The following is a 21,839-nucleotide window of genomic DNA, read 5'->3' as shown; positions in this document are numbered from 1 at the left end:
AGCAAATGGCCAAGAATAGCCAAGTCTATTTTGGATAAGAACAGGATGAAAGGGGCTTATCTAGATGCCAACTTTCTTAAGATTTAGTAATTAAATCAGTGTGGTATTGCCATATATAGTAAAATAAACAAATGTGTTTAACCAATAACCCAGAAATAGACACATTTATATGTATAAACATATTATATAATATAATTATAATAGCAAATCTTGTATGGTTAGCCATTTAAAATAAATTAAAATTTGATCCCTATTTCATACCTTATACAAAACGAAATCCACCTAAATGTGAAAATCGAACCTTTAACACTTTTAAAAGATCATATAAGAATATATTCCTATGATTTGGGATAAGATAGATTTTCTTTCAAATGACACAAAAGTACAACCCATAAAGGAAGAAGGTGCTAATTAGATTATATTGAAATTCAGAACTTTCATTTAACAAAAAGAACACTGCAAAGTGAAAAACATGACATAGATTGAGAGAAAACAGGTGCACTGCATAAAACTAACAAAGGATTCACATCCAGAATATAGAAAGAAGCTAGCAAATCAATAAGGAAAGGAAGAACAAGTAAATGGAAACACGGACAAGAATGGGAATAAATAATTTTGAGCAAGGAAGAATCTAAACTGCCAATATACATATGCAAAATGATCAACTTCACAAATAATCACAAAAATGCAAATTAGAACCAAAATGAGATATCATTTTGCACCTACCAGATTGGCAAAACGAAAGTACCTGTCAATATTACATACTGACAAAAATGTGGGCACAGGAACTTACATCTGTAGTTGATAGGAATGTAAATTTGTACTACTCTGAAGAGCAATTTAACAATATATAATAAAGGCAAGATACACATACTCTCCAGCCAGGAAATCCTACTTCTAAAGTGCACACTATAGAGAAACTCTTACATACGTGCTCAAAGAGATTCATAATGTTCATAGCAACACTGTTCGTAATAGCAAAAGTAAAAATCCTAAATGTTCATCAACAGGAGACAAATAGATTCTGATATATTCCTTTACTGAAATACTATATATCCATGAAAATTAATGAACTAGAGCCACATGAAGCAACATTAATAAGCTTAAAAACACAATGTGAAGGACAAGAACAAGTTGCAATTACATGCAGTAGTGTAACATTTACATAAAGTTTAGGGCATGCAAAATGATACAATACATTATTTATGAGTACCTGCATATATATGGAGTAAATGTATGAAAACACACAGAGAAATCAGATCTCTTAAATGCAGTACAGTGATCACCCCAGGAAGGATGGAAGGGGGATACCAATAGGGAGTTCCAGTTACATCAGTAATGTTTTATTTGTTTTAAAAAAATTATAGAGGCCAGGCAAGGTGGCTCATGCCTGTAAACCCAGCACTTTGGGAGGCCAAGGTGGGCAGATCATGAGGTCAGGAGATCGAGACCATCCTGGCTAACATGGTGAAACCCTGTCTCTACTAAAAAAATACAAAAAATTAGCCTGCCATGGTGGCACACACCTGTAGTCCCAGCTACTCGGCTGAGGCAGGAGAATAGCTTGAAACTGGGAGGTGGAGGTTGCAGTGAGCCAAGATTGTACCACTGCACTCTAGCCTGGGTGATAGAGTGAGACTCTGTCTCAAAAAAAAAAAAAAGTCTACAACTATTTTGACAAAACGTTAAGATTTAACAAAGCTGGCTTTTTATACCATTACCCATTTTCGTGTCCATAAAATCGTTCATAATTGTAAGAGCTGTATGTTCTCTGTCACCAAGTTAACCTTATTGAGAAGTTGACATTTGCTCTGCCTCTTTACCATTTGTAGATGATTAAACGCCTACAAAAGGAAATCCAGGAACTGAAGGATGAACTGGCCATGGTCACTGGGGAGCAGAGGACAGAGGCACTCACAGAAGCAGAGCTCCTTCAGTAAGCCTGCAGCCTTTTTTTTTTTCTTTTTCTTTAACAGTGAAAGTTTGTGTTAACTTCTTTGTTGGCCCTAATGTTATGAATTCACCTCAAAGCATGAAGGTCTCCTGGGACAGTCTGAAATTGCATTTAGGCGCCAGTTAAGAGTGGCGGCTTTCCATGAAAAGCTGGATAAGGCTGGCACTGTTTTTGCCGCCTCAGCTTTGAGGAAGTAAAGAACAGAGCAAAGAGAGGATGGGAATATCCTTCTCATGCCAGCTGAAGAAAAGGAATTGTATAATAGTCATGCAATTTTAAAACACACACACCAAACACTCTTGAGCTGTGGGTCTCAGATCTGAAAGGAATTCAAGAGACATCCTTTGTATTAAACAGCATCTTACTACAAGCACCAATTTATCCCATGCCAAAGTAAGCTCTCTCCTTTAATAAATGGATGGCCCATATATTATAGCTCAAACACTCTAACTGGGAATGAAAGCAGGTATTCAGGGCTTTATACAACTGCGGCATCTTTCAGAGCCTTTAGATTTGCAGCCATATGGCATATCAGTAGTACAATGTGGCTCTCCTCTCTCTGATCACAGTGGGCTTTCTTGTTTCTGTGCTGCTTATTAAGCATGTATTGGGTAGTAAGAATGGGCCAGACTTTGAAGGCCATGTCATTCTCTATTTCCAAATGAGAAATAGAGCTACATAGGACTTTTCTAAAGATATACTATAATTTCAGCTAACACTCCCTCAATGAAGAAAATTGTAAATAAGAAAGAGAATAAAAGTAATTGTCTTTAAACTATTTCATAGCTGCCCATGAGGTAGGTCTAAAGCTTGAGAAGCCTCAGCAAGGTTTCTGTTATAGTCAAAGCTTTCACTCCTATGGGATAGCGTTTCCTAATTCCAGAACACTGTATTTAATAATATGATAAGCCCCTAAGGCTTTTCTTGCAACACTGCTTTGTGGCATATTTGCAATTAAGGGGAAGCATATTGCCAAAAATTCAAGTTAAAAAAAAAAGTTTTATGTTGTTTCTTCAAACAACTTGGGATATCGTAGATATTGAGAACACTAACCTCAGACTATCTTCACTATGGTGCTCCTTTCCCCTCAAAGAAGGGAATTACCAATTATTGTCTTTGAAAAGGTCTCTTCAGAATTTTGATCTACAAGTCAGGATCCAGTCAAGAAAACAGAACCACTCTAGGCCTTTTAACAAAAGGAATTTCATATAGGAAATTGATTGCCAGGGGACAGTTTTGCTGAGAAACTAAACAGAAAATGAAGCAACACCCCAGAGATCAGTAACAGCAGGAGCCTCTATGCCCCTAGGATTGCAGGGACAATAGGAGAAGGTGATGGTACCAGAACCTACGAGCAGGAGCTGACAGGCAGAAGCTAGACCATACTGGGTGCTGTCTGACAGCAGCTGCAGCCATTGAAGAGCCACAGGTGCTAGTTGAGACACCATCCAAAGGGATATCCTTGGCTTCTCTCACATCCCCCTTTCAGTCTTCCACCAGTGCTTCCTGTTGGCTGATGTTACCCAGAAGCCAGTTGCTAAAAAAGTCGAGGCATGTAGTTTCTTGTGATGCAGAGTCAAATAGGGGAAGGGGGAAACTGAGTCTAAAAGCAACATATTCAATCAGTACCAATGTTCACACCTATAATCTCAGCACTTTGGGAGGCCGAGGTGGATGGATCACCTGAGGTCAGGAGTTCGAGGCCAACCTGATCAACATGGAGAAACCCCGTCTCTACTAAAAATACACAATTAGCTGGGTGTGGTGGCGCATGCCTGTAATCCAAGCTACTCAGGAGGCTGAGGCAGGAGAATCACTTGACCCGGGAGGCAGAGGTTACAGTGACCCGAGATCGTGCCATTGCACTCCAGCCTGGAGTGAAACTCCATCTCAAAAAAAGAAAAGAAAATCAGTACCAGTGTTTCTGCGAATTCCTGTGTATCCTGTATGTTTTTCAGGAGGCTTAATTTAAGGGTAAGATTTTGAATGTGGTGGTTTCAGTATGTCAGACTGAGTGTGCTGCAGGTTCCCTCTATTGTACCAAATCTAGAGAATTATAGCACTGGGATAAACACATGGATCTCTCGTCATACCTAAAAACAGGAAGCAGACTTCTTGATGGTCTAGAGATCTCAAGGAATTCCTGAGGGACTGAGAGGTGGGACTTGAGATGGGCAAGAGAAAAGGATAGACTAAGGCATGGGTGCAGCATAATAATGGCTTCACATCTGGAAGTGTGGAGCCCTGGAGCAAGAGAGGACTAGGAACAGCCAATGAGCATTTGGTAGAGCTGTTGTAGTGGGGGCAGTTTGTCCTGTGAACCCCTGAGCACTCCTCTTCTGCAGTGTTGAGGATGGAGAGACAGGGAAGGGCCCTAGGTAGCTAGCTGACAGAGAGCCCAGAGAAACTCTGAAGACCAGTTGCTGTCTTCAGCTCTATTTATCCATACCCTATTCTCACGAAAAATAAGAAGAAACAGTTGGGTGCGGTAGCTCACGCCTGTAATCCCAGCACTTTGGGAGGCCGAGGCAGGCGGATCACGAGGTCAGCAGATCGAGACCATGCTGGCTAACATGGTGAAACCCCATCTCTACTAAAAATACAAAAAAATTAGCCGGGCCTGGTGATGGACATCTGTAGTCCCAGATACTCAGGAGGCTGAGACAGGAGAATGGTGTCAACTCAGGAGGCGGAGCTTGTAGTGAGCCCAGATCGCGCCACTGCACTCCATCCAGCCTGGGCGAGAGAGCGAGACTTCGTCTCAAAAAAAAAAAAAAAAGAAAGAAAAAGAGAAGAAGCTCCAGCACCAGCAGCTGCTTCAGCCCCTCATCCCAGACCAGCTGCCCAAGCTGAGATACCTGAGAGTCCAGGAAAGATGAGCCCGTGGTTCAGGAGTGGCTGGAATTAGAAATATGAGACCAAAAGTCTGAGAATGGTAAGAACAAGATTGTGTAATCCATAGGGCCTTAGAACTAAACATTACCCAAGGTGATTAATATCTTTAGAGAAATAGAATATGGTATTACATCTATGAAACAAGAACAAGAGTTGACTTTTATGAAGCAAAATCAAGGGGAAATCTTGGAAATGAAAAAATAAAGCTGTTGTTGCTAAGAACTTAACAGATGGCTCAATAACAGGATACAAAAGCCGAGGGGCAAATTGGTGAGCTAGGACGATCAGGGCTAAGGATTTCTTCTAGAATATGAGATAAAAGGATAAAGGGATAGGTTAAAAGAAAAGTGTCATAGAGATTAGCTCTGTATTTACCAATATCTGATGAATAGGTGTTGGTGAGAAGAAAATAGAGATGATGCAGAGGAGCCAACAGTTAAGAAATAATATCTCAGAATTTCCTGGAACTAAAAAAAAGGACATGCAACTTCAGAATGAAAAGCTACCAAGTGCTAAGCTATATAGTCCTATTGTAGAAAATTTTTACAGCCACAAAATACAGAAAAGAATTGCGAAAGTTACCAGAGAGGAAAAAAAATTTCTCTAAATCAAGAATCTGATTTAGAGCATACTCCTCATCAACAATTCTGAAAACAAGAACATCTAGTGCTAAGGAAACAAACAAAAAGTACTTTAAATGTATTTTTCTGAATCTAGCCAAATTTGTATTCAAATGTGAAGATGAAAAAAAGCATTTTGTAGACATGCAAACTTTCAGACTGAAAGAATACCACCCCAGATCCTTTCTCAAGGAATGACCACAAATTATAATTTAACAAAAGAAAAATGCAATGAAGCATATGCAAAAAGAATGAGCAAATTTTGTTACATCTTCTTTATGATTCTTAAATTGTATAATATTTATATTATATCTTTTACTAACTTGCCATTTATTCCATAACTGAATTTTTCTGTTTAGAAGGTATAACAGTCAAATAACAATCACATTTTTCTTTCACAGGAGTTTGGGGGATAGAATGAAAACTAAAATTGTGACAACAGATTGAAATACTGAAGGACTTTTAGATCCTGGATTGATTTCTGTTGATCTGTAGATAAGAAATATACAAATGTCAACCTCAACAGATTCTATAGACAGTCTGGAGGGTTGCCAGTAGTTTTTTGTGCAATTGGTTTGTTTGTTCGTTCATTTAACACTCATTATCTAGTATTCACAAAACTCTGTTAGGCCCTGAGTAGGGCACAGATATGAGCAAAACCTAGATCCTGCTCTCAAGAAACTCATAATTTAGTGTTGATGACAGACATAAGCACAAGTAATGATGTGATATATAAACATTATGAGAAGATAGAAACAAAATACAATGAGAATGCAGAGATAGCAATAATTACTTTTGAGCTCAGGAATCATGTAAAACTAGTTCATGTGCTACTAAAAAACTTCAGCATTTCCCAATGAAATGACTTGTCTGCTGTCAAGAGAAGTGTGCTATGTATCATTGTGTCTTATTAGTGATTTCTGAGTAGCCATTAGGGAGAACAAATGTTGCAAGCGAAAATCACCCTGCCAAAGCAAACCATACGGTTTCACAAAAGTAGTAAATTTGGCACTTGTTCACGACTGACAGTGCGGATTATTCAGACAAAGTGTTTTGTTCTTATTGTTTACGTTAAATTGTTATCATTATGTTTTTCCATAATTACTTAGATTGAACATTAGTTCAACCTACATTTCAACAGACTTAAGAGTCTTTTATTATCTTAAAATGAAAGATATAAATTAAAATTTACCCCTAAAGTGCCACTGCTGTTTAACACCATTAGTCTGTACTGCTCTGTGTTCTAGAGCCCCTGGGTATTTATTCAGGAATGTGAATCAGCTTCAGTCCTCTCATTGCACCCAAACTCTCCAGGAGGCTGGCAGGAGGGGGATGACGGTGCTGGAGAGAGTATGTATGCCAGAGCTTGTCAGGACACAGTGGCAGAATTGCTCTCACCCTCTTCTACTTCTTTGTCCTGCAGATTCCTGCAGGATTATGTTGATTGGCATGACATAAGGATATTACCATCAGACATTCTCTGAAGAATATCAGAAAACAGATACTTAGTAGATAAGACGTTTTATCTAGTATGAATTGAGCAGTTTGGAGATGTTTGTTAATGACTAGCCCTAACAAATTTTTTGAGCCATTTCCCAACATTTCTATGCTTAATGTAAATATTTGTTGCATGGACTTGAATGCTTTAATTTAAGAGGATTTCAGATGTCAGCCTCCAGTTATTATGATATTTTTAGTTTACATCGTTTTGCGGGGGGGGGCGGTGAGTGGGTATATTTGAAAAGAGACAGCTGGATAAAGGTTGTATAGCGAGTTAATGTATACAGAACTTATTCGGTGAAGATTTGATTTTGATTGAATCTCTAAACACATACACAATTGTTTCTTTGTTAAAACAATAGGCCTGTAGATCTTTGGCTAGGCTTGGAAGCATTGTATCCTGACCCAAATCTAAGCGAGTAAAATATTTTCTGTTAGCAACATTTTACTTCCAAGATGAAATTGAATTGGACCTCATTAACTCTTGTCCCAAAGTGTCTGGCTACCTCCAAACATCTGGATCCTTTTCTAACAGAAAAAGAGGTCTTCATGCAGTTAATCCTTCAAACTGAATTTATTGAGCACCTACTAGACACTAATCATTTTAATAGGTGCTTTGGTGGAGGGTTAGAGGTATAGGATACAAAAAATAATTCCAAGGAGTTACAGTTTTATTGAGGAAAACTTACAGACACATATATACACACAAATACGTACACATATATATGTATATATAAAACACAGAACGAAGGAATATATTAATGGAGAGAATAAATGGACACTGACAATTTTAACTTTAATTCTAGTTTTAATTCTACCCATATTAGTTTTTTAATGACTCTGCAGACTTAAAGTTTCTTATGTGTAAAGTGAGAGCATTAAACCAAATGAGATCTATGCACTCTTTTCAGTTCTGTGTTTAAAAATTTAATAGCAGTTTATTACATATAGTTAATACATTCTTTACTCACTATCTATAAAAATAAAAAGCGAAATAATTCTGTAGGAATTCAGAAATGAGGGAAGTCACTGAAGACTTCACCCATGGAATAAGCTGAAAAATTTCTAAATGATGTTAAGAGGAAGAAGGCACCCTTCTAACAAAGGTTCTGAAAGGGAATGTGAGAGGGTGGGCAGGGTGGGGTAAGGAGTGTAGAGAATAGCAGGAGACCAAGATAGGAACTTGCATATAGCAAACACTAACTGATGAGAATCTGATTTGAAACTGGCCTGGCAGGAGCCTGAGATTGTCATGGAGGAATTGAAGAATAGGACTAGACAGATGAATGGTGACCTCATGATGGGTTATGAATACCATATGCAGAGGAGCTGGTATCTTCTTTAATGGTATCCAGGAAACAAATTGTGGTCTGAGAGTATGAAATCCATTCATTCATTTAATAAACGTTTATTTTGCTCTCTTCTTGTGCTAGGCACTGTTTTAGGTGCGGGAAATATAGGAATAAACAAAATAATGTTCTTGCCCTCATGGAGCTTACATTCTTGTGGAGAGAGAGACAGTACACAAGATAACTAAAATATAGGGCATTTCAGATTGCAGAAGCTGAAAAGGGAAAAATAAAACAGGAGTTACAACTTTAGTAGGGTGACTGTGAAATAATTTATGTGATGAATTCTTTTTTAAGATTACTGCTCTTGTAGAATTGGACAGAATTTGCTGGAGTGAGAAATCAGAAAAACATTATAATCAGTTTCGAGTGACGATGAAGGAAGAGACTTGAGTGGTGACGATAAGGACAGAGAAGAGAAAAGTCTGAGAGATCTTATTAATGAAGAATCAATAGAAGTGATGGTTTCACATATCAAAGGGGTAAATAAGGGAAAATAGTGACATCTTATGCCTGTAAAACAGGTTATCAAGAGGTGGAAAAAATGGGAAAGGAAAGATAATAAAGGCTCAATTTTTTGTGTGATGAAGAAATACACAGATTGAATTCTGGAACTTCAGAGGAAGGTTAAAAGTGATGATTTAAATTTTGGGGTGACTAGTACTTAGTTGATATAATACTGAGGTCAAGACCAAGAGCCAGTTTGGAAATTCTTCTAACATGAGGTATGTAATAATTAGTGTATTAGTCTGTTTTCATACCACTAGAAAGAACTGCTGAGACTGGGTAATTTATAAAGGAAAGAAGTTTAATTGACTCACAGTTTAGCATGGCTTGGAAGGCCTCAGGAAACTTACAATCATGGCGGAAGGCAAAGGAGAAGCAGGTACCTTCTACTTGCCGTGGCAGGATGGAATGAGTGCCCAGCTAAAGTGGAAAAGCCCCTTATACAACCATCAGATCTCGTGAGAACTTACTCATTATCAAGAAAACATTTTGGGGGTAAACACCCCCATGATTCAATTACCTCCCACCAGGTCCCTCTCATGACACATTGGGATTATGGGAACTACAATTCAAGATGAGATTTGGGTGGGAACACAGCCAAACTCTATCAATTAGTATCCATAGGATCATAATCTTCCTACATGCAAGCTTACTATAGGTGGATTGCCAACTGAATTCATCCTTTTACTTAGCCACATCAATCACCACATCTCCTCCCCGGTGCATTTTTATATAAAATTAGATATTCCATTCATTGGATATTTAACAATGAAGAGAAAAGGAGCTCTACCTGACAGCTGGCCCTGATCTCAACATGCCCCAAACTGAATTCCTCTCCATTTTTCCCCAGACCTGGTCTCTACCACTGTATCTTCTATCAGTCAGTGTCTCTCCAAGCTGTACTGTTGCCCAAGCCAGAAAGTTAGAAGTCTCCTGTGGTTCTGTCCTTTTTCTCATACTCCAAATCCAATCTGTTTGGGGCATTTCTTTTAAAAAGTAATTATAACATTAAATAATTTAAGACTAAATATAGTTTAAAACCAAACACATAGTATTATAAAACCCACATAGAATTTGTTTCAAAAGAACATATTTGTACTAATAAAAGCTTCATTGATGTCCAAGCTTTATATTTAAGTGCAAATAAATATGCCTAAAGGAAGAGTCTTAAACACTCATTTATCCATCAAATAAAACAAATTTATACCTGTATTCATTTTTTCCAGTGGATAAATACTGATTGACTCCTAACAGGACGATATTGGACACTGTGTTAGGAGCTGGGAGGCTCAGAGACAAATTAAATAATCCTGCAGGAGGGTGGTGTGCCACAGAGAGGGTGAGATATCCATACACACATGCTCACTGCTGATGCCCACCTGCTGTGATAGACAGCTGGTAGAGATGGAGGAGGATGAGTGTTCTGTGAAGGGCAGGAAACAGAGAGGAAAGACTTCATATAGGAAGTGACATACAAAACAACCATCAATGCTCTCATCCTTTGAAAGTTAGCATTTAAAGGTGACTCTAGGAGAAGCCATCTCCACCATACTCAAGTTGCAATTCAAATTTTTTATTGGCTAATCTAATAAAAGTTTGATTTGATTTAGTTCCTCAATATGTTTGAAGTTGAACAAATTTCAACTACAGGTATAGTGGCTCTCTTGAGCCTAAAATTTGATAACTTATTCCAAAAAACATAAGACAGAATAATTTTTTAAGACCATCTCATATAATTTGAGATATACCATCCCAATGACTATATGTCTTGTAATGTGATCCTCAGGCTATTTTTAAAATGAAATGAAACAAACAAATAAAATAAATAAATATTCTGCAGTATTTGAATTAATATAGTCCTAGTGAAAATTAGATACCAAACCAGTCTTTTAGGGACAGTCTCTTGTCAATACTTAATTTTGGACCCATAGTGCTTTATCCTTTTTATATTCAGTTTATTGTCACTGGCCTCCAAAGTGGTTTTAGTTATAAACCCACTATTAAAAACATTTCAAAATCAAGACTCATCCTCCACAAGTTATATGACATGATAAGCCCTCTAGATTGCAGTCTGCAAGAATCTTCACTGTAAAGGTAGGAGGAGTGGATTTCAGGAAACTATGTACCTCAAGGATGAGAAGTAGACCTAGAGATAGAGAGTGGAGAGAGAGAGAGAGAAAGGCCTACAAAAGAGTCTGAACAATCTATTGAAGATTGTTTGAAACACGACTGAACTCTGTCCTATATAGACTGCTCATTAGAAAATGAAAAATCTTGGCCGGGCGTGGTGGCTCACGCCTGTAATCCCAGCACTTTGGGAGGCCGAGGTGGGTGGATCACCTGAGGTCAGGAGTTCAAGACCTGGCTGGCCGACATGGTGAAACCCAGTCTCTACTAAAAATACAAAAATTAGCCGGGCATGATGAAGGGTGTCTGTAATCCCAGCTACTCGGGAGGCTGAGACAGGAGAATCACTTAAACCCGGGAGGCGGAGGTTGCAGTGATCCGAGGTTGTGCCAATGCACTCCAGCCTGGGCAACAAGAGCAAGACTCCATCTCAAAAAAAAAAAAAAAGAAAATGAAAAATCTCAAGAAAGCTTGTGCCTAATTTCTTGTAATTATGGATGAAACTGTTCAAATGATATTAACTACACCTCACTATTCAGAACCCCTCCCATGACCCAGGCCCCAATTGCAAAGGCCCCAGATGGCCTAACTTGTGTCAACTGCTAAGACCTCATTCCCTGCAAACATCTCTTTCATTCTAGTCTCCTCACCATTTCTCTCTGAAAATGCCCTCCTCACTTCCTTGCTCAAATGTCACATATCAGAAAGACCTTCCTGGGCCACTTTATCTAGAATATACCTTCCCCTGTCACTTGTTACCCTTTGTATACAGAGTTATTTTCCTTTATAGCAGCAGGAATATGTTTCATTGTCCTTTGTCAATCTCTCCTTGCTTCACTGGATGAGGACTGGGACTTTGTCTAAGTTGTTCACCACGGTGCCTGCCCCAGAACCTAAAGCAGTACCTGGCACATGGTGTCTCAGTAAATATTTGTTGCATGAATTAGTGAATACTCTGCCTGGCCCTCAGGTCCCCTGTGGCTTCTTTCATGAACTGTTCATTTCAAATCACATGGCTCTCTACTCGGGGTCCCCAGGACCAGCCTCTGTTGATAGAAATCACTTCTGTATCATTGATTTGGTATCCACTGGGGGCTAGGCCTTGTGGATTTCAGCTCTTGAGGATGAATGACTGAGGAATTGCTGGAAATATTCAGAATTTTGCCACAAGTATTTTCTGAGCTGTTTAGTCACTAAGATCAGGCAGGGAACTTTTATATAGATGGACTTAGAGTTAAGAGGCTTGAATTCTTATCTTGACTCTCCTAGTCTAAGGAGACTAGCTATCTTAAGATGGTCATGCCTATTCTGTAGTCCTCAATCTTTTCATCATGCATGAGCAATTATATCATCTCCATGCATCTGTTACTCATCTTTTGTGTGAGAGTAGTAATGGCACCCACATCATAAGGCTCTTAGGAGGATTGACAGGATAATTCGTGTTATGTACTGAACACAATGCCTGGCCCACAAGCGCCCCATCATTGTTACCTGTTACTATTACTACGATTCCTTGATACAATTTTTATTGTTGCTGAAGAATCTATTTCATTTATAGATGTCTTTTCAAGTTTCTCTACTGGAAAACAAAGAAGCATATCATGTTTTAATGTCTCTCTTTAGAGCATACACTCATGCATGCACACAGGAAGAAAAAGTGCCAGAAGAAAAAACCATAAAATTGTTACTGGGATTACAAGTGATTTTTTTTTTTTTTTTTTGGTTATTTTTACCTGGCTGTATTTACTAAAATTTCTACAGAAAATTAAAGGTCATTCTTAAAAGAATTAATGTCACTTGCTGATTTTACACCTCCAAGTGACAGAAAAAAAATTGTTTCATTTAATTAATGAACCTCGGAAAAAAAATGTTTTTCTTACTCTACTTTTATTCTAAATTTCACAGCTAATTAAAAACAAATGTTTCTCCCTTGGCATATACCAACTTATTGTGCAGTATATGTAGTTAGTTTTGAGATCTAAATTACATCTGCTTCTGGAATCTTCAAATTATTTTCATCATTAATATTTGTATTATTTTTGTATATTTGGACTGTAATATTGTATATTGTTAGTCATTTCAAAGTGGTGCTTTTCTTAGACAGTTGATGTAAGACTGTATATCTAAAAGGCTAAACAAAACAGAAACTATAAATTGCCAGAATGGTATGTCCATAAAATGCTTCCAAACTGGAGCTATTTGCTTTGCATCTTACTGTCCACACTCTTAACCATAACAGAGTTCCACACACTCCCTGAATAGGAGATGTTTGCCAAAACCTTTAAGATATTTGGAAATTCAAAAGTAAATTAGTGGCCTGAATCATAAAAAGAGCTGATGCATAAACATTACATTTTATTTAAAATAAAGTGATGATTTTCTAAAAATTTTGCAAATGTCTGTATATTTATATGATGTAATATATATAAGTGGACAAGTAATATGTACTCATTGTAGACTTTCTAAAAGATACAGACAGACAGGAAGAAGAAAGCCACATGTATATGCCCATACTCATATCTGAGTGCATGAGAAACATGCCAGAAGTGAAAGGCAGACAGCCACTTTGGGCTTGAGTGAGGCTGGCAAAGACTTTTCCCCCTAGATGACTTTACAGGGGACTTGTAAATGTTATGTCCAACGTCGAGATGTGGAATCCAGGCCCCTGTTTTCTCTTTTACCCTCTTCTTCAGGATTCATGCCAGTTGGGATTCTCTGCATCTCCCTGTAGAAGTTCAGCAGGCATACTTTATTTTAGTACCTTAATGCTTCTTTCAGGCGCTGCCTAGTTGTGTTTATTTTGAACTCTCTGTTCTTTCAAAACTGGACATGTCAACGAAACCTCCTGTTTTCCATTTTCTGAATTTAGCATTTCAACATCTGTATAATAGTTGTACTAAAAATACTCAAATGTTTTATGAAATTGTGAATATCACACAGTCTTATAAATGGACAAGATGAATTGAGATTTGTTGTTATTGTTGATACTGAGAAGAATTTCGTTTGTTTGCTTGTTTCGTTTTCCTTCGTTTTGAGGTAGAGGTGGTGTCAAATTTTTGTATGAGTGAAGAACTTAACCTTTGGGTGTATCTTCTCATTTATCTCATTTGCTTACAAACCTGTAGGCTAAAGAGATTTCAGAGAGAACAGTTTGTCTTAGGTTCATACCCTGAGACTTGGAAGAGGAGGTATTGAGATTTCTCCTCCTATTTGATTCCTTGGGCTTGTGAAAAATGGAGATTTGGATCTGTCCTGGGGCCTTAATTATCAGTCCCTGAGGACTATTGAGCACCAGCAGTACTTTGTTAGAGCTGTCAAAGAAGCAGAAGCATCACAAAGCCTGGTGCCTACCTAGAAAAACCATATGAGTAAGCATGGCATCTGCTATTAAAAAAAATTAAAATTAAAATTAAGACAAGTAAATGACTGTATAAAAAATGAGCAGTAAAGATCAGGAGCACAAAGAACTTAATGAAAGAAAATTATCCAAATAACTGTCTGTATAGATCAAGTTTTAAAAAATAAAATGAAAATAAACGACATGTTTCAAGAATTGTCCACAGGCAATGTCAAAGCAAACCTATCCTCTCATAACTGCCACCAAGTCTAGAATTAGACATTTTTGCTTTTATTTTTTAGCTCTCTTCTCTGTACACTGTGGATACTTGTCCCTCTGACATTCAGATAAAGATCTGAGAACTTGTAAGAAAAATCCAAAGTTTTCATTTTGTTAAGGAACCCCAGTGTAGGATTTCCTAGTGCTGATAAAGTAGACAATGCTTCCAAATGGAACAAGAATAATTCGTGTTATTCATTGGTCTGTGAAATGGTATTATCTTCCTATTCAGCTAAGCATTGGGATAAATTCTACTTCTTTTAAATTTTACACCTATTAAAAAATGGTAGTTTGGCAGAGCCTTCTAGTTGGGCACAACGTAACGGAGCATTGACTCCAAGTAGCACATGAATTTGTGTTCACAGTATACATCCAACTTACAGCAAAAGCACACCAAGATAAAATATAAGATACCTCATGAAACTATCCCTCATGTCCTCTTCATATTAACCCTGGCTTGAGCGTTCACCTTCCCCTCTGGTGTTCACAGGCTCTTTTGTAGAAACTTGGCTGTATTGCCTGCCTTTATATCCTTATAGGCAAAAAGACAAACATTCCCCAAGACAGCCCAAGGACTGGTCTCAGCCTGCCCTGATTGGCCTAGCAAATAATTTGTCCTAGTTCTAGAAACCTAACTCTAAGAAGCTAAACTCAGTGATTACTTAAGACTGCATATTTTTCTGCTCTATTCCTCAAAGTACTCTTTATTCTCATTCCCATCCTTCAAACCCAATTTCCCCAGTGGTTCCCTCTGTGTTTATCATTAACTGAGCATACTTATGACTTTTGCCACATCCTCAAAACTTTGTCATTATTACAATCAAGGTAGCTACTGCTTGTTGTATCATTTCCACAATTTCCTGGAGAAATCAGATTTCCCCTTCTTTTTCATGAGCCCACCTCCTACTATAAGAGCTTCTCACCTGCTTTGCTCATCAGTGTGCTTTCTAGATCAGTCAACTAGCATGTGTTGGGCAGAGTACAGGACTGTATACTTGCTTTTCTATTTAGTCTGAAGCCCCAAATTGAAATTTGCAGCCACATGTTTCCTCTTTTTCCTGCATGTCACTTTTTCTTGTGTTCCCTGATAGTCTAACTTTTCCTATAAGTTTGGAGAAAGCAAGCAACCATCAAGAAACAGCTGGTTAATTATCAAAGAAATGCAAATTAAAATGAGGTGCAATTTTTGGCCAATCTTATTGGTAAAAATGAAAAATGTGATGATACCCTGAGTTGGTGAGGGTATGATGAGCTCTTACACAGCTAGTGGAGTGAATGGGACAGTGACAGACAGGGAAGCCTGTTTCTGAGGCCTGGGGCAAGTCCTATATAAAATTTTTAGCATGTTACCACTTACTAGGCAGCCCTGAAAAGCATTTACACAAACTCTTTCACTGGGTTTGCTTTCAGGTCCAGCAATTTTACTCCTAGAAATTTGTCCCTAAGGACACAGGCACAAAGATATTTGTCACAAACCATGTATAATAGAGAATTGGGTTATGGCACATTTATGGAACATAATGCGACCGTTATCCATGTCAATGAAGACATACATATATAAATAATATGCATGTTTATCTAAGTATATACACATGTATCTACATATTGATCTGGGAATATGTCCAAACTATACTGTTAGTTTTATAAAATATTACATTATGATCTCACTTTTGTGATGAAAAATACACATGTATGTATATGCTATGTACATAGATGATAAATATATGTGTGTATGTGTGTTTGCAAACAAGTCTGGAAAGATAAACACCAAAAGTTTACAGTATTATCTCTGGGTTCCAGGATGGAGTAATCTTTTGTCCTCTAAATTTTCTTTTCTTTTCTTCTTTTTGTAGCAGGGCCTCACTCGATCACCCAGGCTGGAGTGCAGTGGCGCAATCTCACTGAAACTTCCACTTCCTGGGTTCAAGCGATTCTTCTGCCTCAGCCTTCCTAGTAGCAGGGACTACAGGTGTGCGCCACTGCACCTGGCTTATTTTTGTATTTTTGGTAGAGATGGGGTTTCACCATATTGGCCAGGCTGGTCTCAAACTCCTGACCTCAAGTGATCCACCCACCTTGCGCTCCCAAAGTGCTACGATTACAACAGGTGTAAGCCACTGCGCCCAGCCTGTCTTCTCTATTTTCTAAACTTCTTGCAATGAACATGCATTACTTTATGGTCAGGCAAAATAAAGATATTTAAAATTATATTAAAGCACAGACATGAAATATTCTCTACCTCATAATGTTTTTCATGTTATAATCAAATCATTCAGCAAATGTTAATAATTATGGTATAAATAAATGCCGTTTATTGAGCGTTTGCCAGTAGGCATTGGATTAGACATTTTATATTAGACATTTTATATACATAGTCTAATATAATTTTCCCAGTAACTTCATGAGGCAAATAACATTCAGCTAACTAGATGCATAGTCAGAATTTGAATCCTGTTTGGTCTGTCTCCAAATCTGCTTTTTTGTGACTCCTGAGCCATAAAGGTGTGAGGTTTACAGTGGTAACTTAAATTTAAATCCTTCTAAGGAGTTTATGTGGTAAAATGCAAGCGGTATTCTAGAATTGGCAGGTGTTGTTCAGTATCAGAAACTAAGGTCTGTCTGGAATGCTGGATTTTCTTCACTGTTGTTCCCTCATTCTGAGTATGTCATATAGAAATGATATTTTCTGGGAAATCCAATAGGAGGCAAGAAAAGGACTCTTGTCTCCTCTGGTAGAGAAACGTATCACCCTTTTCATTCTAAAGACTTACTTCTACTAAGACAGAGAATAGGTGCATAAAGTAAATATCCACCCACTGTCTTTGACTCATTTTTGGTGTGTTAGAAGTATATTAACCAGTGCTTGTTTTAATATCAGACAGTTTATGTAGAAGTAACCACAGCTGATAAAACTCATGAGTTCATGCCAGTAATGAAATTCCTCACAGTTCAAGTAATCATGGGGCCACTAACCTATGAGGTTGTTACTAAGAAACACAGGACAGAGCCTAATTTTTCTTATTAGCCACCCTTTGGGTCAAGTGTCTGACTTTCCCAAAGTTTGTTGCTTCATCGTTCATTGTCATCAGCGAAAGAAGAATAGCAGATACATAGGGGACTTCTCGTTTCAGTCAGTATCACTTACTTCACAGAAACGTTACTCACGCGGCTTCCACTGAGCAGTGACACAACTAGAAGCTCAGATGGCTGGTAAGAAGCCCTGAGATCACTTCATGCCAAACCTTATAAACACAGGTTCCTCTTTGGGGACTTCCTGGGTAACCCTGTCCTGCCCATGGCTTCCCTAGGCACATTTCCAAAACTTTCTTGGCTGAACTGGGATGCTTTGAGACTCCAAAGCATCATGTTTCCTTGCTGAGTTAGGAAAGTAAACGTTTCACAATGTTTGTACATAAAAGGTTTGAGTTGGCCGGGTGCAGTGGCTCACACCCGTAATCACAGCACTTTGGGAGGCCAAGGCAGGTAGATCACTTGCAGTCAGGAGTTCAAGAACAGCTTGGCCAACGTGGTGAAACCCTGTCTCTACTGAAAATGCAAAAAAAAATTAACCAGGCGTGGTGATGTGCGCTTGTAATCCCAGCTACTCAGGAGGCTGAGGCAGGAGAATCTCTTGAACCCAGGAGGCGGAAGTTGCAGTGAGCTGAGATCATACCACTGCACTCCAGCCTGGGTGAGGGAGTGAGACGCCACCTCAAAAAAAAAAGGTTTGAGTTTAATATTCTCCTTTTAACATTCTCAGTTTTCTTTTCTTGAAAAGCACTTTATGACATAAACTCACTTTCATAAATATTCAATACAAGCTAGATTTGTAATAATTCAGTGTGTAGGACTAGTTTTAGCTGCCAATTCTCTACTAGTGTAGCGTTTCTTGTGACTCTTGCTTAGGTACTTTTTCTTTCATGGTCTGGTTCTGCCTTTTCTGACTCAGGTGCATGCTCTGCACTCATACTGGCCATGCTTTCTCATTTGAATGCTGATCCTTGCTTATATTGCAAAGGTAGATTATCTGTGTAGTCCGTAAGTGCCCCCAATCAGCCTTTCATAATGCAGAGCCTTCCTACTGCAATTACACAATCTCAGGAGTGTATGCAACAGTATTTTCATTGCTTTAGCTATTTCTACTCCTGTTTGCTACTGCTTAGATTAGTACAAAGCACAAAATTTCAGAGAGTCTGTCTTGAATCAGAAAATGCTCAGCCAATGACTTCTGCAAAATACCACTAAAAGGCTGTTTTCCACAGAGAACACAGAAAAGCTACTTCCTTAGCCCACAACATTGGCAGCAAACAAAGTGAGCTGGGATGGAAGGGTGGGGTTGCAAAGATGAATTAATGACAGATTCTGGCTTCAGAGACCTCCAGTCTTGTAAGTGAGACAAGTATGTGACTATCTATAATATAAAGTCAAAATTCTACCTGTCACAAGGGAAGTGCCAAGGTAATTGCAGGGAATAGAAATTACTTTTGACTGGAAATATCAGGGATGACTTTTAGCAGACTCGTGAATCAAGACAAGATTTAGAAAAGCAAAGCTGGACAGGGAGAACATTTCAGATGGAGGAATCAATATGAGCAAAGCCGTAAGTCTGGCTTCCTTATTTTAAAGATGTGTAAACAGATACAGAGAAGTGATGTGACTTACAAAGATTTCCATCAAGTTGGATTCTTGCCTGAGAAAATCAGTCTTCACAAATTCTGGCCCCCTAAGGGTTCTAAACAGTTTTATAGCTCTCTGAATTATTAGCTTTAAAATCAATTGAAAATGGAGTATATTATTAGTGGGGAAACATTTAGATGCTGTGGGCAATGCTTGCAGTATGTTTTATCCTTTCAGAAAAGAGCAGCAGCACTGGGCCTAGCTTCAACTGATTACTAGTGAATGAGTTATTGACTGAGAGCAGTTGTCGAGGCCCTTCTGCATGCCTGGGTCCACACACCCCAGCAGTGAGCACCCCACCGGTCTGCTCAAAGATGGAATGCCTGCAGGCTTTCTGGCTTTCAGCTTAGGGTGGCCAGATTTAGCAACTAAAAATACAAGATGCCCTGTTCAATCTGAATTTCAAGTAAACAACAAATAATTTTTTGTATAAATATGTCTGATGCAATATTTGCAATGCTATTTTAACTTTGTTTTATGTGATCAGAGTTTATATTTTTATTTGCATAATTAGATGAATAGTTTTGCCTTAAAAACAATTAGTTGATATTTGCAGTTACACCTTTTTTTTTTTTTTTTTTAAAGTACCACTTAACACAACCTCAGAGATTTTCAAAGACCAAAATCCAAGGGAAGTTAAGGTGGATAAACTTGGATGTGTTTTATTCATATTTATATACCCAACACCTGGTTGACAATAGGCAGTCAATAAACACTGAATAAATGTAGATGAGATAGCATATTATGGATTTTTTATTCCCGGTCTTGTTAGACTCGCCCTATATTTAATTTAAGCAAATTTAATTCATCTTTGCAATCCCTACCTGGCCATCGCAGCTCATTTTGTTTGCTGCTAATGTGGGCTGAGGAAGCGCTTTTTCTGTGTTCTCTGTGGAAAACAGTCATCGTAGGGACATGTTGCAGAAGCCATGTAATTCAAATAGGGTCCTTTTCTAAAATGTCCCAGGGGTTGAGAATTGAGAAACATCCTTCGTCATGATCAGTATTTACCAAATGATTAATTCACTCCACCTGAAGAGGAGAGGCCCAAGTGATTGGGCAGTTTAAAAAAAGAATTTTTTGACAGATGATCTGCTAACTTAGTCCTGAATTCATATCTCTTGACTCCTAAGCACCTTCTTACCAGCTTCTAATAATGGCTGTCTATAAAGCAATAACCTAAACTTTGTGGATTAAATATCCCAGAGGTCATTAATGACTCTCTTGCATTTTATAAGAAATCAGATCTCTGAAATCATTCATGAAATATAATTCACTACAGATGAAATTTCTCCACTTTGGTACAAAGTGTTTTTGGTCCTGACACTACATTTTGAAGATATTAAAACCAAAACTAAAAGCATGGTCTACAGCTTGTATTAATTATCCTTGGGTAGTTTATGGAAGCATTTGAGTTCTTAAGAAATAGTTATCTCATATGATTAAAAAGGCCTGTCTCCATCTCAGGGCTGTTTCTGTATTTTAATGATTATTTTATTCTCCTAAAGTTTAAGTGTTTTGGCTTCTAATAGACCAAATGAATGAATAGCGAAAGCAAATTTAAAAAGGATGAGGCGTAAATGGCAATTCCATTTGTTGGACTATGGCTGATATGTTGGATTCTTTTGGCCGAGACAGCTCTTTCATCAGAAGTCCAAGTACTTGCGTCTAAATTAGAAAGTTTTGAGTGTGAAAACACGAACATACCGTTTTATTCTTCCCGTTATTTAATGCTTTCTCAGTGTTAATGTTCCTTGCTCTTTGGGTTTTGTAAGCTCCAGGAAATTCTGTAAAACAAAGAATGGAACCCTTGGTCACAACCGAGAATATTTGTATTTCTCCCTTGCTTTCCCCAGTATGCTTTTCACAGAAAAACTTTTTGTATGTGTAGAGCTGGATATTTTTAAGACTTCCTGAAACAAATGTTTATTCTAATTACAGTTTTATATGGGTTCTACCACTTAAAGAAAACCCACAGTGTGAAAATGTGCACTTATGGAAATAATAAATTACATCAATGCCTAACACCTGGTTCCTGATAGCCTGCACAAAGGATGGATAAACAAACGCAGAAATAGTCACCAACCACTGTAAGCAGGACCATAAAATAAGTAATTAGATCATATCAACAAATCAAACCCGTCTGGAAGCAACAGAAGGAACAGCTTTGGGTTTTCACTGTGGAGTTCATTTCAAGAACCTAACAGCAAGTATGGTATATCTGTCTCCTGTAGCTTAAGTAAAGTAACTTGAATAGTTATAAATTATATATTTTTATAATACATAATATATTTTAGAATTTTACCTTTTGAGTTTTTAAAATTTTGCTCTGAGAGTTGTGAGAGTTTTATAAATTTTTATTTTGTAAACAGTTTGCATTCATTGTACAAAAGTGATCATTGGCAAAAAAAAGGCGGGGGGATAGAAATCACTTGTGATTTCACCACTCAAAGATAAGTATTATTACTGGTTGTAATCCTTCAAAATTTTTAATGAATACATATAAATATATATTTTAATAAAAATGGACTCATCCTTTATTTGCTGTTTTTTAACTTGTGTTTTTCATTTAATTGTGACATCTTTCTGTATCT

The 21,839-nt window shown here is 37.8% G+C and overlaps 1 protein-coding gene across 2 annotated transcripts in view; it reads left to right on the top strand.

The window, feature by feature from the left end:
• KIF6 (kinesin family member 6) overlaps nt 1-21,839 on the top strand; it is a 392,212-nt gene that overhangs the window by 152,845 nt on the left and 217,528 nt on the right. For both annotated transcript variants that reach the window (XM_007972706.3, XM_038006040.2), the window contains exon 10: nt 1,833-1,936. In XM_007972706.3, coding sequence (XP_007970897.3) covers nt 1,833-1,936 — 104 coding nt within the window. The remainder of the gene's footprint in view (nt 1-1,832; nt 1,937-21,839) is intronic.

This window comes from Chlorocebus sabaeus, chromosome 17 (assembly GCF_047675955.1).
Source record: "Chlorocebus sabaeus isolate Y175 chromosome 17, mChlSab1.0.hap1, whole genome shotgun sequence".
NCBI classification, from domain to species: Eukaryota; Metazoa; Chordata; class Mammalia; order Primates; family Cercopithecidae; genus Chlorocebus; species Chlorocebus sabaeus.
This window is presented reverse-complemented; position numbering and strand designations above follow the sequence as displayed.